At 31.8% G+C, this 18,924-nt stretch overlaps 1 protein-coding gene across 1 annotated transcript; it reads right to left on the reverse strand.

Moving 5' to 3' along the window:
* Positions 1-12,132: 12,132 nt before the first annotated feature.
* LOC105155662 (putative 1-deoxy-D-xylulose-5-phosphate synthase 2, chloroplastic) lies at positions 12,133-18,361 on the reverse strand. Its single transcript, XM_011071576.3, has 10 exons — positions 18,142-18,361; positions 17,886-18,044; positions 16,437-16,601; positions 16,038-16,188; positions 14,353-14,624; positions 13,988-14,261; positions 13,597-13,904; positions 13,220-13,501; positions 12,763-13,047; positions 12,133-12,524 (listed from the first exon to the last, which is right to left on the reverse strand). The coding sequence occupies exons 1-10, from the start codon at positions 18,250-18,252 to the stop codon at positions 12,372-12,374; spliced, it is 2,160 nt and encodes a 719-aa protein (XP_011069878.2). The 5' UTR covers positions 18,253-18,361; the 3' UTR covers positions 12,133-12,371.
* Between the last annotated feature and the right edge of the window lie 563 nt (positions 18,362-18,924).

An 18,924-nucleotide genomic window follows, 5' to 3' on the forward strand; every position in this document is an offset into this window, starting at 1 on the left:
TTTTTCAACAGATGAAAGACTGTGTTGTCCTTATGTGTAAAAGAAATACTATCATTTTGCTTATTATTTCACTTGTTATTCATCACTATTAACTATATCTCCACAAAAAAATCATAAATTTCATCCCGATTAGTATTTCATATTAATATTTTAAAGATATTATAGAATATGTTTAATTTAATAATGCTCCCACTAAGTAATATAATTATTGACTCATATACAATAATTAAACTTGCATGATTGCAAAACATAATTAATTTATTAGTTAATCAAATAATAATATGTGAAAAAACAAATATAATTAGATGATATAGCATATATAAAATATAGAAAACTTAAAACATGTGAAAAGATAAATTTAATTATTTTGAATATTTTAAAACTCATGAATTAATATAAAAAGCTCTCCGAAACATTTATTTTCATAAAAGGTTGGGATATGGTCCTGTTATTATCAACCATATATTACTAATTGTAAGGACTCAAAGTTTGCATTTTATCTAATTATTTTTAGTAAATATTATTTATTTTCTTGAAGAAAGTATAATTAATGGAAAAATACAAACACACTTTATTTCACTCATTATGTTCAATATCTAAAGTTAGAGTTTTGTCATCATTATTTTTTTTTTTGTTTTTACTACTGCAAATTCTATTACTTTGTTTGAATTCTTATTTGTTTATACAATTAAACTCAATTATTAAAGGGTGTATTTGAGTTGATGAATTTGGATTTGAGGGAAGGATCTGAAAAAAGGATTTTAAAATACTTCATTTAAAAGAATTTGAAATTCATCCAAATATAGTTTAAAAATTAGAATAGAAAAATTCTTTAAATTTATAAATTATCCAAAGATGTTAAATTTTTTTTTTTAATTATTAGGATTTGATCTGTAATTTCAAATCTTTCAATCAAAATGCAACCTAAGTGTTTTTGTAAATTAATTTTATTTTTATTATAGTTTTTTTATTTTTTTATGGATTGTGTGTGTGTGGGTTGCTAGTCTACATATAATAAAGGGATAATTACACTCCCTTTTTCTAAGGTTTGGTGCAACTACACGTAAACTTCCTGTGGTTTGAAAAATTCCGTCTAACATCTCAGGGATTTGTTTGGTTATAAATAAGTTCATTCGTTAGTCAAAATTCATCAAATTTGTTGATTTTATTAACTCCTGATTGACTTATTACTAACGTATTGCAGGTCAAATAAATCTTTTTATAATCAAATTGCCCTCATACATCTTCACGTGTTAATGCATATGAAGAGGCATATTTTCACCATTATAAGGCTAGTTTAGTCTAAAAGAAATTGATATTTGCCTTCGATTGACTTATAACTGACTTACTGCAAGTCAAATAATTTTTTCTCCAATTAAACTACTTTTATAAAGATGAAGATATACCTCTCAACATGAAATAACGCATATAGATATATCATGGTAATTTGATTTTAAAAGATTTATTTAACTTGCAATAAATCAATATTAAGTCAATCAGGAGTAAACACATATTTTTTTTTTTTATCTTTTTTGTTAATATCAGCAAATTTGGTGAACTTTGACTAACGTAATGACTCATTTATTAGATGAATACAAACTCAAAAATACTAGATGTAATTTCTCAAATTACAAAAAACTTACATTTAATTACATCAAACTTAAAAAATACATATAATTATCACAATTAATTAATTTATATGAATACAAAAAAATTACGTGTCACAACGATTAATATAAATAAAAATTTAAAAAACGAGGAAGAGCGTGGGAAATTACGACAATGCCCTGGGTACCGCGGCTCAATGCAGATATGGGCTCGGAAAGTGAGGAGAAAGGATGAGAAATCAGCGTTTGGTAACTGAGTTATTGCAGTGGTATTTGGGGCACTAATTTCCGCGCAAACTTAAACTGATTATTCCGCACAAAAATCAGAGTCTTGTTTGGGCAATGTGGAGGAACAGTGGGCTCCACTATGTGATCATGATATGCGGCACACCGGTTTATACATCACATGGTTCGATAGATTTTGCTGGGAGGGACCATGCAGCCAGTAGGACGTATCTGTAGTTTGGTGCAACCCACACGCCTTTAACCCCCCCCCCCCACCCCACCCCCTTTTTTAAAGAAAGGAAGAAAAAAAAAGAAAACTAATTTATTCATTAATATAAATTTTAAAAATTTAATAAGTTAGTTAGTTTATTAGCTAATTTTTGACTTAACAAAAAAATAGTGCAATGGTGTCATTAACCGCGTTTGTGAGTGTGGAATGACTTTTTATTTTATAAGTATAGATGTTGATTACACTCTTTTCCCTTAAGATTTGGTATAATTGTACATAAATCTCTTGTGCTTTGAAAATTACATCTGATTTGGCATGTGATAGGTCAATATAAGTTAATTAAGGGTATATATTAATTTTTATTTAATTTTTTTAATATCATCAAATTCTGTAAATTTTGACAACGGAGGAATTTATTTGGTAAATTAAAGGAGTTCTCAGAGGAACTAAATGTAATTTTTTAAATCACAAAAATTTTATTTGTAATTATGCTAAATTTCAAATAGGAAAAGTGCATTTATCCCTTTAATTTTTTTCCTATCATTTGTCGTATTAGAAAATAAATTGAAAAATTATAAGATGTGGGTAGAAAATAAGAACAAACATAAAATATAAAACACTAAATTACGGGATTTTTTCTTCAAAATTCAAAAGAGAATAAACAAAAAATAAATAAATTTAAGTAACAAATTTTCTAAATAATTTTAACCACGAATTATCAATAAATTTTAAAAATTTATTGCTTAAATTTATTTTTTTTATTTATTATCTTTTGAAGTTTGAAGAAAAATAAAAAAAATAGGTGCATTGGATTACAACTTGAAAAACACCACAAAATTGGAGGAAGATAGCAATTTTTTTCACTTTATATGAAACTTCCGTTAATTTAACAGAAAAGTTAACGAAAGGACCAAAATTGCAACCTTAAATTATTTGAGGATCAATATCTCATCAGTGATTATATTTGAGAGCAAAAAATATATTTATCCATCTTTTGTTGTTGACTAAATATCCTCAAACATGTTTGTTCTTATATAACTAGCCATTGTGGCACAACGCTCCTACGTGCATATAATGAATATATTTTTTTTGCATACTTTAAAATATATTTAAAAATAATATTATAAATAAAAATAAACAAAGAATAAAGAAAGAAAAAAATAAATTATAAATTAATATAAATTTAAAAAGTTAAATAAGTTAATTATTTTATCAGTTGAAGGGCATTTTTGGCTTTACAAAAAAATTGATGCAGCGGTGTTATTAACTGCCATTTGTGAATGTGGAAGGAACTTGTGAGATGAAAAAAAAATTATAAAAAGACACAAAACGTAGTGAGGCAAGAAAAAAGAAAAAGTATGTGGGAAAAAAGAAATGTGGAGTAAAGTAAGAAAGAAAAAATAAATTATAGTCGTAAATTTATTAAAAATATAAAAGCTTGTTAGAAAAAAATAATTGTAACATTGTTCATTAAAATTATGAAAGTTTGTGAGGCCAAAGAATATGGGGAACGTGAGAGAGAAAAATGGAGTAGTGGGGTGAGAGAAAAATAAAATATAATTAAAAATATATTAAAATTACTATTATAGACATCTCTCGTAGCATTGGATCAATTTATGAAGCATGCGACTATATTTTGTGGCAATCACAAGCAGACCTGGAGTTAACCACCCTTTTTTTTATTAATTCAATTCGGTCCTGGATTGAGTTAGTTCAATCCGACCTACTGTGCATCTTGAATACAGACATATGCACAAGTCACTTTTTTTTTTTTTTTTTTACCTTGGTGGTTGAGGATCCTAATTACAAAAGTGTCCATAATCTGTAAATTCAAAGAGTGAAATTTAGCACTTTCATACATAAAAAAAAAAAAGAAAAAAAGAGAAAAGAAATGAATTGATATTTGAACTCTCATGCCTTCAAATAAGGCCAACGCATATAGTGATAAGATAAAATAGTAAAACATATCCCCAATAAAGAGGCAATTCCAAGAAAAATCGATAAGACTGTGACATTTACAAGCTAGGACTCGACAAACAGCTTCCGCTTGTACTCTTATCGATCGACCCGTACTCAACTCATTTTTTTTTTTTTTTTTGACAATGTTTAACCTCAATATTCTATTTCATTTTCAATAAAATGGCTATAGCCAAACTTTAACACAGGAGTTCTAAATAATATTTAATCTTGTAAGTGAAATTGCATTAGCACATTTAATGAGAATAACTTCTAACAAAACTTGAATTAGGTGCATATATTACAATTTCCCCCTAGTTTCAATTACTGTATCTTACAATTAGGTGCATATCAATTAAACAAATTTTTATACACCATCAAAATCAAGCAATTGATCTGAGCATATTTGAAAACAAATTGGAAACGAAAAGAACATAATGATAAACCAAAGACAACCAAATTAAACAAACAATATATCTGACAGTGTTTGTAGCAGATGAGATGGCTGTGATTTGGTTAACATGATTTTTTATTTTCTTCGTGATATTTCATTCGAAGGTTGACAATACTATGGATATTTTTTTGAGGGCTGAATTTATGATTATTCTTTTGATTGGAATGGAAAATCCACTCCCCCTGCAAATAATCAATCCAATTATCCTTAATACCTTAACCATGCGAAATGTCCTAAAAACAATACAATTCACAAAATATATTGATCCGGGTCGAAATATGCATGACCTCCTTGGTCGGATGAACTGGTCCTCCAAGCGGTTCGAGGTCGCTATCTCTCCCAAACTGATGTAAGGGCCTTGAGACTAGAGAAACAGATCGTTAGGCGTACTGGGGTGACTCCCAGCTAAACCTTCCGATACTTAAGTCAACGCTTGGTATCTAGATCGTGAGTCAGGTCGTTATTGAGCTAGCGAATCTGAGCAATCTAAATTAAATAGTAGTAGAAAGGGCGTACCATAAATGTACTGAATATGACATATTTATAGTGTAAAACTAGGGGTTCTGTTGGTCCAATAGATATCTACCACATGTCCCGGATTGTCAGGGTTGGGTCGCCCGCACCGACCCGTATCGTGACCCAACCTTATTAGGAAAACACGGATCGTCTAGATAAATTTGCAATTTGAAGCTTTTCAGTGATAAAATAATTTTTTTCAAATAAAATTAGGGTTTTACCATCACATATGCTCAAGACACTACGACAACAACAATTCAGATGCTCACAGCCATTTTTGTCACCATACATAGATGAGGACCTAAGAGGTCGAAACAAATAAAAAATGATTATGCTGTTGGAGATTCAAAAACGGTGATGGTATTTTAGGTAGTTTGTAAAGATAGAAAGAGAACTATCAAAATAGGCTAAGGTTCCATTTTTTTGTCCTCTATAAAATTAGTTAATTACTTTGGAAAAAAGAAGTTGATGAGTAAATTATAGAAAAACAAAGGACAAATTATATGAAAGTGCATAAAATAGCTTCTATTTTAGACACAAAAGTGTCTTCTTTTTTATAGTTATTATAGATTACCATATCTTTAGAATTTTTCTAATTAATAATTGATGCCCCTCAAATAATCTTTGATTCCAGGAAATGAGAAAGTGAGCCCCGCTGAGCAATCCAACAGACTAAGCCTATTGGGCTAAGAACAGGGCATAATAACCTACAAACTATTCTTTTTTCCCTAACCTTGCAATCCAACAAGTTGAGTCAAAATACAACAAAAACGATATGTTGCATAAATTGCCAATGCTCTAGAACACGTCATACTAAAAGATCTCCAACTAACTCTAAATAATCCGACTAAAGATAACTCTTCAAGTAGCAAGTAACAGATCCATGAATTCTCAAATAAATTGGAAAGGCTTAGTCAAGAGGTTATATTTTCATCTAGATAAATTAAAAAATCCTAAATCTACACGTGCAGTCATCCAACAGTGTACAATTCACCCCAACTGCTTTCGGAGTCTTGCTCCAGGAATGTCTATAATTTGACTCTTAGTGCAGTAATTTTGGTGACAACTTTTGTCACACTTTGACTCTCTCTCTCTCTCTCTCTCTCTCTCTCTCTCTCTCTCTCTCTCTCTCTCTCTCTCTCTAAGCTACTTTTAGCTCACTCTTTGCACTCTACACTAATTTCATCATTTCATATCATATTCAACTATTATTATCACATTGATTCAAGTTTTCATTATCATTTTTTCGGTAAGAACATTACTGACTTAAATATCGGAGTGCTAAACTCTCCGTTTTGTAGCCTACTCCTTCAACTATCATAGTATTGTTGGATATCGTTATGTCTCAATAATATTTATTCATGCATATTTAAAGTTAATAAGAATTGTGAGAAAGAATATTAGTCGTGGTCTGTTGGGTATAAACCCCGCAGAGGAAGCTCGTAAATCCTTCACTCAACTATTACAGATTTAGGGGGTTTTGAATGCTTAAATAATACAATGATAATAATAATTACAGAAACAAAATAAAACGAATAAAAAATGTCAGCTCAGGGAGCCAAAGATCCGAGGTGGTCGACACGGCCACAAGAAGGTCGACAACCACAACCACTCACGGTTGCTCCTTTCTAACCAAGAGAATACACCACTAGTTCACACAGAAGTTAGCCACAAAGGATTAAACTAACCACTAAGGATTTTCACAAAGAGATTTAAGAACACAAGGATTTTTCTCTTATGTATTTTTCGGGTTAAAGAAACGAGAGGGAGGAGAGATATTTATAGTGACAAGAGAGGATGAAAATGGTGGTGGTCAATATTCCCAACACCATTGGGAAGCAATTGTTGAAGGATTCAAGGAGACAGATTTGAATGAAGAAGAGAGACCGCGGCTTTAGAGAGAGGGAGAAATAGACAAAAGGCTACTTCATATGAGAGAAAGAGAGAGATGAGTGAAAATAATTTAGGGCTATTTTTTGGGTTAAAAGCTAATTGGGTCGAGTTATGGGCATGGTGTTGGACTGGGTCATGAGTTGGATGAGTGGGCCTTGGTGATTAATAAGAGTCATGCAAGTAAGTGGTGGGTTTTGGGCCTCCCATTATTGGTCATGGGCCAAATATTTTTTTTACATTCTCTACCTTGGAACAGGACCCGATTGGGAACCTAGCCAAAAGCCGAATCTTTGGCATTCATTATAGCTGAGGACTTTTACCTGGGAAAAAGATGTTAGTAACATGATATAACAAAGTATAACACTCAGCTCAATTAGCATTTTTAAAAATTTACAACAATTAACACTAAGTTAATTTCAAATGAAACTAAGCTATAGCATATTGCCACCAAGGCACAACTAGCCATCCACTAAAGCACAACCAACCATCCACCAAGGCACACAAAGAATCAACAAGCCACCAAGGCTACATCAAACAACTATTTAGATTTTTTCAGCCACTTAGGCTAATGTACGCAACCATATAGGAGAAAACGGCCACCAAGGCATGCAAAGACTCAACTAGCCACAAAGGCTCAACAAACCACCTAGGTTTAACCAATCACTTAGGCATATTTCACGAAGACCCAATTAGCCACTTAGGCATACACATATGGCCACTAAGGCACAATCACACAACCACATAGATAAAAATCGTGACCAAAGCAATATCACACAACCACCTAGGTTCATTCATACAGCCACTAAGGCTAAATTAAATATCCATATAGGCTTATTTTCAAAAACATTTAGCCACTTAGGCTAATGACATAAAGACTAACAATACTCACGAAGGAACATTACTTAATGCACTAAGCATTAATTTTACTCACAACACAAGTGTACATAGCGATCATTTTCACAAAGCCAAAAAAAACATATTCTTCAATCATAATGCACTTAGCGTTAAATTATCATGTAGCATTCACGAAGCAAGAAAATCAAGAATTCCCAAGCCAAATCTCGACCAGATACCTGCGATCTCAAGGGTCCAGCCAAGTGAGTGGTTTGACAGGGAGATCGGGGAATCGGCCAACAATAATATATCACAGAAATTTGAGAGCACGATTACAGCGGTAAATAGCCACAAATAGAGGCAGAATAATAGACTATCAGAGGCCAAAAAAACGGCTAAACTACAAAAAAATTTCAGAAATTTCTCGAAGATTTTCTGTCGAGTAGCAGTGAAAAATACAGTAGCAAAACAACAACTAAAGACTACAGATATAGACAGCAAAACAGCAACTAAAAAACAGCAACAAACAGCAGATTGATGGTTTAAAAACAACAAAACAACAATTTTCAGCAACCCTTTTTTCGCCAAAAGCAGTGGAAAATCAACAACAAAATAGCAATAGACATACTAATTTCCACATAAATGAATACTCAAAATTCTCCAATTTCCTTTGCTTTCGAACTGCATATTAAAATTGCATAATGTTCTTTACTTCTAAACAAATATCACATTAATGAAAAACATTACTACTCTTGCAACCATTTTTCTGTCAACAAATAACTCCACCATCACTAAAAAGATGCATAAAAAAAAAGAAATTCAGACAGTCAATATTATGCCAAAAAAAAAAAAAAAAACAAAAATCGCACGAAGCGGAAAAGAACAATCTTACCGGCGTCGGAGACGGAAATAGAAACTACGGCTCTAATACCACTGTTGGGTATAAACCCTGCAGCGGAAGCTAGTAAATCCCTAACTCAACTATTACAGATTTAGGGGGTTTTGAACCCTTAAATAATACAAGCCAATAATATTATGGTAATAATAATTACAGAAGTCAAATAAGCGAATAAAGAATGTCAGCTCAGGGAGCCAAAGATTCGAGGCGGTTGACGCGGCTACAAGAAGGCCGACAACTACAACAACTCACGGTTGCTCATTTTTCACCAAGAGAATACACCACTAGTTCACAAAGAACTTAGCCAAAAAGGATTAAACTAACCACTAGGAATTTTCACAAAGAGATTTAAGAAAATAAGGAATTTTCTCTTATGTATTTTTCAGGTTAAAGAAATGAGAGGGAGGAGAGATATTTATAGTGACAAGAGAGGATGAAAATGGTGGTGGTCAATCTTCCCAACACCATTGGGAAGCCATTGTTGAAAGATTCAAGAACACGGATTTGAATGAAGAAGAGAGACCGCGGCTTGAGAGAGAGGGAGAAAAAGAGAAACGGCTGCTTCATCTGAGAGAAAGAGAGAGATAAGTGAAAATGATTTAGGTTTATTTTTGGAGTTAAAAGCTAATCGGGCCAGGTTATGGGTATGAGTTGGATCGGGTCATGGGTTGAATGAGTGGGCGTTAGTGATTAATAAGAGCCATCCAAGTAAGCAGTGGGTTTTGGGCCTCCCATTAATGGTCATGACTAAATATTTTTTACATGATCAATTAATTATTTTATTTTATTTTTCTTTGTCATTAATTGAATAAATATAATAAATATATAAATTGCGCGTACACATTGAGTGTGCTTCTATAGCTAATTACAACAGAAGCCAACACGTAAAATATTTATACCAAAACATTGGTAAAATATATGAATTTAAATATAATGTAGGTTAAACTCCGCATTCTGACACGTTGCTCTCTTCACTTTGTTTCATATTAACCGAATTTTTTGTATTTTAATTTACACTTAAAAAATTTATGCTCGTGGGACGAGGCATCGTATGCGACGACGGCTAATTTTAAATGTATAAAAGATAAATAAAATATGAATTTTTGGATTATATGTTTTGGAATTTGACAAAAAGATAGTATGCTGAGAGTAAGGAGCATTATTTATATTGTTATTTTAAAAATATTTTGAAAAATATACTTAATTTGAACTTTAAGAAATTTTTAAAAAATATATTGTTATAAAGATATGTAATGAATTGATAATTTTTTTATAAAGTGACTATTTTGAATAAAACTTTCAAGGAATATGTTGATAAGAAAAAGCAAAAGATAATTAGTATATTAGTTAAAAAGATAATTAATTACCAAATTAACATACCTAATTACAAACATTATAATTAAATATAAATATTTTCACGGAAATTACACTAATATGTAGATAGGCAAAATCACATTCTCTTTTGTCCCGTAATTATAGGTCGCTAGTATTTTTTTATCATGTGAATTACTTTATGTATATATTTAGCTATTTCTTTATCAATTTGTAGATATAGAGAGCAACTGCCGTTATCAATTTGATGAAAATCCCTCAAGAGCCCTCGAATTGAAAAAAAAAACCACATATGGGACTCAATGTGTGAATTTGTTTGAGTGTGGAACCAAAATTAGAAACAGGTCCATTTATGGGACCAAAAATGTAATTTACCCGCAAAATTATATTTTCTTTTGTCCTGTAATTATAGGTCGCTAGTATTTTTGATCATGTGAATTACTTTATGTATATATTTAGCTATTTCTTTATCAATTTGTAGATATAGAGAGCAATTGCCGTTATCAATTTGACGGAAATCCCTCAATAGTCCTCAAATTGAAAAAAAAAAAAAAAAAACTACATATGGGACTCAATGTGTGAATTTGTTTGAGTGTGGAATCAAAATTAGAAACATGTTCATTTATGAGACCAAACATATAATTTACCCGCAAAATTACATTTTTTTTTTGTCCTGTAATTATAGGTCGCTAGTATTTTTTATCATGTGACTTACTTTATGTATATTTAGCTATTTCTTTATAATGAATTTAGTCATTAACATCTCATATTTAATCATTTTTTAACAAATTTAGTCATGTATTGATAGTTTTATATTCTTCATATTGAAATAGATCTCATCTTTGATGTAACACAGTTGATATTCAGAATTAAATTCATCCAAAACAAAAAACTATATATATATAAATAAAATAAATTACAAAAACAAAAGTCTTACAATATATAATTACATGACAAAAAAATATAATTTTGCCTCAATATATATTTTGGTTGCAATTTTGGGCTTCAGAGACTATGGCAACAAGATGAAACATTTGGGCTCTGAATTTATGACAAATATTGCCCACTAACTTTATGAGAAACGATGTGGGCGCCAACAATATTGCCACACAAATAATTTATAGACGTTGCAAGACATTACAAATATATATATATATATATATGCTATTATAATGATTGTCGTTTGAAAATTATAATAAATTAAATTATTTATTATGATAAAATAAAAGCAGTAAAAATAAATAAATTTTGACTATGAAATCAATATTTATCGTGATTTTAGCTGAGGACAAAATATTTGTCATGTTCATTTCAAGAGATTATGTCAACAACTATAAAATTAGAAATGAGAGTAAATTTATTGATAATTAGCAATAAATGCAGCAATGACTAATAATTTTAAAGTTAACATTTAGAAATAAAATATTTTCTCACTACAATTATAAAGAAACTTTAATATTGCCAAACTTCGTAGCTGGCCTTAACAGAAAAATTAATTATTTTTCGAAAATTTTTTACTAATAATATTTTCGGTAGTAAAATTTCTAACAATATCAGCAACAAAGAAAAAAAAGGATGCTATAATCAGCATTAAGCTGCTTACAAAGTAAATATTTTTCTTGTTAATATTGTCGCTAATGTAAATTAGTGACGAATTCTAGTATTTTATAAGGAATTTGTGTTGTCGCTTATAACATTATTTCTTATAGTGGTATTAATCATGGTTTGCAAAGTTTGGTCCTAAATAGGCAATGCACTTATAATTACAACACTAGAAGAAAAGTTAGTATTGCATACGATTTTAACAATAGATTAATGCTATGGTACATAACTGTTATTAACTATGGTTAAAGAAAAATCGATGCACAAATTTAATTTATACATCATGAAAATTATTTTTGCCGACATACTCGCAAAAATAACACTTGAACAAATATTGCGTGACCATTGTCAATAATTCTTTTTAGTACGACTATTAATTTTTATTTATGACAATTAGCTATGGTACAATGTTATTATTTTTGTAGTGCTACTACAACCTCATATGACTGTACTTTTAATTTTAGATATATTAATATAATTAAATTTAATTTTAAAAGTTGTCGATATAAATTATCCAAGAAAAACATGACTTGAACATATATAAAAAAAATGGATATGATTATTCTTCCCACTTACATAACCCAAATTCAAGAATCAAGACAACTTTCTTTCTGCAGAACAATATATCACAACGTTTTCCACCGAATAAAACTATAAATTATTACATGATCTATTTCTCTTATTTCTTCTTTCAGGAAAGTAAATCAAGACAAACTTCCCCTCATGGATTTGGTCTTCTCATGACCAACCTATCTCCATATGTACAAGATGTATAAAACGAGAGTCCCTGTGGAGACTATCCTCTTAGTTCCATCCAGGTAATTATTACAGGTTCAGCAACTGGAAACTGTCCTTTCCCTCGCCAATTAGTGACAAAACAGTGCCCGCAATGTGCTTTGGGCTGAGCCCAGCTTCATCAATCTGGTCACTTTGAGCCCCGTGGTCGATATATCTGTCAGGGAGCGTCATCGGCCTCCACTGCACCATGAAAAGCAAGAAACAAGTACAGGTTAGGATGATACAAAAATAGAATGTCTGATTTTGTGTAATTGCGTACTTTTGTCCAATTTTTTCGTGACGTTTGCTGGAGTTAAACGAACTACCTATCCTAAATAAGAACGTATTACATTAGCGGTTTTCCTATCTTGTTTATCGAGACTTGTTGCTTGTCGTTCTTGATTTCTGACAGTATATGCTCAAGTGTAGAAGCTTTTACCTTAAGGTTTCCGTCTAGCAGCCCATTCAAGCATAAGAAATGAGAAACATGGGTACTGAATCCTCCAATGGATCCTTCTTCAACAGTAATTAGAACCTCATGCTCTTGAGCCAACTGCTTGATCAGGTCTCCGTCGAGAGGCTTGCAGAATCTTGCATCGGCCACAGTGACATATATGCCATGATGTTGAAGAAGCTCGGCTGCTGCTAAACAGTTTTGAGTTATTGTTCCAAAACCTAAAATGGCCACTCTATTTCCTGCCCTTAACACCTTGCCCTTTCCAATCTGTGTGGAACAAAAGGTGAGTGAGAATTCAGACAATCATGTAATGAGCCTCAGGTCAGATGTTTGTAATTTCGGAAGAGAAGGATGTAGTCTGTAATTATACTAATTGCCAGGAATGGTCGGAGTAATTTCAGTGATTGTTATTGATAAGAAAATTTAGAAGGCCAAATACCTCCAGAGGAGTTCCTTTATTGCCTGGCGGGAGAACAGCGCCAACGCCGTTTCCTCTAGGGTATCTGATGCAACTAGGCCGATCATCAATCGTTGCAGCTGTTGCGATCATGTGCATGAGCTCCGCCTCATCTGATGGAGCCATGACCACCATATTTGGCAAACAAGCCATGTATGTTGTGTCAAACGCTCCGCAATGGGTCGGACCATCTGCACCGACCAGTCCTGCCCTGTCCATAACAAATCTCACAGGAAGTTTTTGAAGGTCCACATCATGAACAACCTGCACTCGTTATTTTGATCTCTAATAAGATTCTTGAAATTGTCAATTTTTTTGGTGCAAAAACGTTAAAATATAAAGTTTTGAGCTCTCTTCACCTGATCATAACCCCTCTGCAGAAATGACGAGTAAATAGCACAGAAAGGCTTGAGGCCTTCAGTTGCTAGACCAGCAGCAAACGTGACGGCGTGTTGCTCCGCAATCCCAACATCAAAACATCGGTGAGGAAAACGTTTTTGGAAAATGTTAAGGCCAGTGCCGCCTCCCATAGCAGCATGGATAGCTATTATCTTTTCATCCTGCTCTGCTTCAGCTATTAAAGAATCGGCAAAGTATTGTGTATATGACAACGTCTTCGGTTTAGACTTGATCTGTTTTCCAGTTTTAGGATCAAATTTCACCACACCTGCAAAATAAGGTCCAGACATCTCTTAGTTCCTCATACTTAAACCATTTCAGAAAGGCGTTTCGCTAGAACGGAATGCCCACCATGCATTTTGTCTGCAGCAACTTCGGCTGGAGGATATCCTCTGCCCTTTTCCGTTATTACATGAATCAGGACCGGCCCTGGAGCCGGCATCTCCTTAACTTTCTTAAATATATAGACAAGATCTTCTATACTATGGCCGTCTACGGGACCAATGTAGTAGATCCCAAGTTCCTCAAACAGGCAAGCCCCAGGTTTCCCCATCATTCCTCTTACATAAGTGTCCACCTTAGCCGCCATTACATGAGCCTGGTCTCCCATTTGCTTAGTCATCTCCTGTCAAAAGTGCAACATGCCTGAATCAGCTGATTTTACCGATGATTCTTGAAACTACATTAGAACTAGGAAACGGAAGTGTTTTTACTACCTTTGCTGCTTCACGGAGTTTGCGAAATTTCCTGCTTGCTTGTAGCTTTGTCAGGGCTTTGCTCAGAGCCCCGACAGGGGGAGCAGGGCCGTCGGCGGTTGCTGTGGGCAGCGATACTTGTTTGTTATCATTCAAGACGATGATGAGATTCGAATCCAGAAAGCCTGCGTTGTTCATTGCTTCGTATGCTTGTCCTGCTGTCATGGCTCCGTCTCCTATCACTGATATTACATGGTTGTTCTTCCCTAGTAGGTCTCTTGCTACCGCCATTCCTGACGATCGTAAATGCGAAACCAGCTTAATGAGAAGAAACTAGCAAGCACTATTTACAGGAATTTCAATCTGAAAGTCGATACTAACACTAGAAGAAATATGATTTTCATGTCGCCGCTAATTATTATAATTATAAATAAAAAATTATGGAAAATGATGTATAGTTCGTCATGATTGGACAATGATTATTAACTATTATTTCAACAGGTGCAGTCAAAACATATATCACGGCTAAAATTGTTATAAATGTTTTCATACATAGTAAATATTAAAACCATGTTAAAAATTAAGTTCTTACATATAGGTTTGTATGATCATGATTAAAATATTAATCATATAAAACTTTAAATTATAGTAATTTATGATGTCAGGAATGATTTATTCTTTTTTACTCTAATCATATTAAAGAATTAAGCTCACTCTCACATTATAGTTTGGTTTGTTAAAATTAAAATCTACATACTATTACTTATAAAAGGGCAAAATTCATTTTCATTCTTGATTTGTCAAACCAACTTTAAAATCATTCATATCTTTTTAATTATCTTCAATTAGTCCCTCCAACAATTTCTCGTTATTAATTTCACAAAATTATATGATTTTTCTAATTTATTGCTCTAAATTTTATTACATTAAATCATTGTTCTAGTCCATTACATTTTAATTATATTTACAATTTAATCCCTTGCATACAAATCTATATGTAAAAAATAATATTTTTGTCAAATAGTAGTAAAGATTGCTTCTTTAATTCTAAGGTGATAAATTATTTAAATTATTATATACGTTTATATTTCACTATACATATTGTTAAAGGCAAGTGAAATTATATGGTCATTTAATTTTAAGTTGAATTTAATTTATTTAATATGTCTATATAGGATTTATTTAGTTCTTAGTTAATAAATTATTTAAATTATTGACTAGTCTTATATAATATTATATAGGAGTTCTCAAGTACAACAATATAGTCTGTGAATCAAACATATTTTATTAAAAGTTAATCTTAAAAAAACACATTACAACATATTTTTCAGAAATATGATTACAAGTTTGTTTTTATTAAGTTAAAACTTAATTCGTAAAGAACGAGTTACAAACAAATATATAAATATGGTACGAGACTAAATTATTTTGTAAATAAATACGTCATATTTAGTAGAACTATAGTATTTTTTCCAATCAAAAGTATATTTTGACAAAAATAATTTCTTAAATATAAAAGTATTTTGACAAAAATATTAATTTCTGATAAAATATTTTTTTTCTTTTATATATTGAACCACAGCATTATTTTTCAAACTGAAATTAAATAATATTCCACCCATGTCAAAATACAACTCACCTTGATGATATTTTTTTAATTAAAAATGTTAGGTAAAGAAAAAATTGCAAAAAAGAAATATACTCACCTAGACCAGCAGAAATACTAGTTGAACTGTGACCAACTCCGAAGGCATCGTGTGCGCTTTCCTCCCTTTTCGGGAACCCCGCCAGCCCGGACGTCTGTCGGATTGTATGCATTCTCGACCTTCTTCCTGTCAAAATCTTGTGCGGATACGCCTGTCGGTCCACACTTTCTTAGATATAATTACACACAAAAAAAAAAATGCATATATATAATTATATATATACATATTGTATAATATATTTATCGTGTTATTTATATATAATTAAAAAAAATGAACAATTACTTTATAGGTGTATTGCATTTATCATGTAATTGATATAATTTAATCAAATATAAATAAATAAGAACTTTCATCGTAAAATGTAATAAAATTAAAGAGAAAAAAACAAGAATGTTGTACCTGGTGACCCACATCCCATATAATTTTATCCTCAGGTGTGTTGAAAACGTGGTGAAGTGCAACAGTGAGCTCCGAAACGCCGAGGCTGGAACTTAGATGCCCTCCTGTCTTGGACACCGTATACACTATCTCTTCCCTTAGTTCGTCCGACAATCTTTCTAGTTCCTACGAGGCCAAAATATTGCTTTTAACTGATTTGTTTAAGCTTACAAGAAAACAATGATTAAATACTTTATACATTGTTTTTCTTTCTAACATGGAAAACAATGTCCCGTCCCTGATGTTTAAACATTGTGCGTACGTCCATATATACTTGAGTGATTTTTGCGGGGAAAAATACAATTTACTCCCTTTAATATTGTAAATGTGCAAATTACCTTTTTTATAAGGAAAAAATAGTCATTTACTCTCTTATTTTTAAAAATACAGTAATTTATCCGCTTGTATTTTTTAAAATAAAGTAATTTACCCTTATGTCTAGGGAGATAAATTGCTTCATTTTAATAGATATAGGGGAGTAAATTGCTACTTTTTTTATAGGAATAATTTGACAATTAGACAATATTACGGGAGTAAATTGCATTAAATCTGACTTTAGCTTAACAGCAACAAATTGACTTAATAACCCTCCAAGTAAATCAGATATCGAGTAATTTAAGAGACGTCTCCATCCATCTGAAAATGAGCTGACTTTTGAGAGTCTATTTAAGTAGTCCTACATATCAACCTCATCCCCGTTTAATTACTTGAATCTTGGTGATTTAATAGGTATGTGGATACCAAATAATTGCCTCATGTTGGCATCTCAAAATTATACATATCAATATTACATCTACGTGTCATAATTGTTTCACTGTTCATAATTGTTTAATCGAACGCTGTCTGATTTAAATACTGAAGAATTTTAATTGAGAAAAAAATGAATTTACAATGTTTATTGCCTCAAAATTTCATCTTTATCAAGTCAAGTTTTACCTTCATATTCATCCTGATCAAGAATTTTCTCTACTTCATTTATGTTGTATAAATTGCAGAACGGCGCTTTCACATATGTCCAACAATTTACACTTTTTTTACAATTTTGTCCTATTATTATAGCATTCATCATATTTAGTCCCATAAGCTACAAAAACTTGCAATTTAGTCTCAACCATAAATTTCGTTAAATATTTAATAAAGCACGTGCAAATCATGTGCTCCCTCCATTGAATGAATTAGTCAGTTACTTAACAGAGCATTTGCAAATCATGTACTCTCTCTATTAAGGATTTAATAAAATGTCGTTAGAACTAAAATTGCAAATCTTTGTAACTTATGGGAGTAAAATGATGAGTGCTAAAATAATAGGATCAAAATCATAAAAAAAAAGTTTAAATTATGGGACGTAAATTGCAGTTGTCCTAAATAAGGTAAAAATCTGAGAGAATCCAGAGAGATTGACTAATTTACCTCAAGAGAGAGATTTTTCATATGAATGGGATAGTTTATAGTGTCCAATACTGGAGTTGAGGGCTTATCGCCACTAAAATTGAGACTTCTCGGGGTCTTCACAACACCTATGTCATCACTCGTGTTACCGTCGTGTTGAACAGCCGCAATCCCAGAAAACTGGAAATGGTGAAACAAGAAATAGTCAGTCAGCCCTGGTAAGAAGTAAGAGCAAACAACGTTAATTGAAGCAAAAACTGCATGCGGCTGTCAGAACCTTTCGCCTCTTGACAGGAAGAATGGCAGTGGAAGCAGATAACCAGCTTGAACTATCATGAGAATAAAGCAACGACAAGAAGTTGTTCTTCATAACTCCACAAGAACCCATCTCTCTCTCTCTCTCTCTCTATCTCCAAGTGAAAGAGTCTTGAGAGAGATAGAAGGTAGCTGAGGTTGTCTTGAAGGAGAAATTAAACTTACTAATGCTACAAATAAGATGTTAGATTGTGTGCCGTTTTATAGCAAACATTGACTGAGGTTAAAGAAAACATGTAAATTTTGAAAGAGTCTACCCAATCTAGCCCTTCTGGTCAATGAAACTAATTTAACATAATGATCTCACTTGCGTTTAGATCTGGTTGCTAAGCCATTCAAACTTTGAACTTTAATTAATTCTTGGCACTAGTTTGGATTATTTAGATTATCCACCATGAAAATTAGAAGAAAATCTACTATTGACTATAATTTATTGGTTATGAATCAAAATTATGATAAATGATTATTATTGACCATTGTTTAATAAAAATTTAGATTATCCACCATGAAAATTATTCTTGTCATAGTTACTTATGGGTTACTACCAAATATTTTAGTCATACTCACAAAAACTACAACCAACAATTCAATGACTATTTACTCGGATATTTTATTTTTAATCATGACAATTAATCATGTTATGTTAAATTTCTTCTAGTGCGAGCGACGTGATTGGTGTCGTTCGAAGTATTGTTCATTCTGATTTCGTATATGTCTCACGATTGAATCCTGAAAAAATTAAAAA

The sequence above is a fragment of the Sesamum indicum genome, linkage group LG2 (genome assembly GCF_026168435.1).
Source record: "Sesamum indicum cultivar Baizhima isolate 11 linkage group LG2, ASM2616843v1, whole genome shotgun sequence".
NCBI classification, from domain to species: Eukaryota; Viridiplantae; Streptophyta; class Magnoliopsida; order Lamiales; family Pedaliaceae; genus Sesamum; species Sesamum indicum.

Bases quoted from the DNA above. Each gene is read 5' to 3' on its own strand.
- LOC105155662 (XM_011071576.3), bottom strand. From the start codon at position 18,252: ATGGGTTCTTGTGGAGTTATGAAGAACAACTTCTTGTCGTTGCTTTAT. The intron at 16,602-17,885 runs GTAAATTAGTCA...TTGGCCTCGTAG, and splicing joins TGAAAAATCTCTCTCTTGAG to GAACTAGAAAGATTGTCGGA. The intron at 13,905-13,987 runs GTGGGCATTCCG...CTTATTTTGCAG, and splicing joins TGCTGCAGACAAAATGCATG to GTGTGGTGAAATTTGATCCT.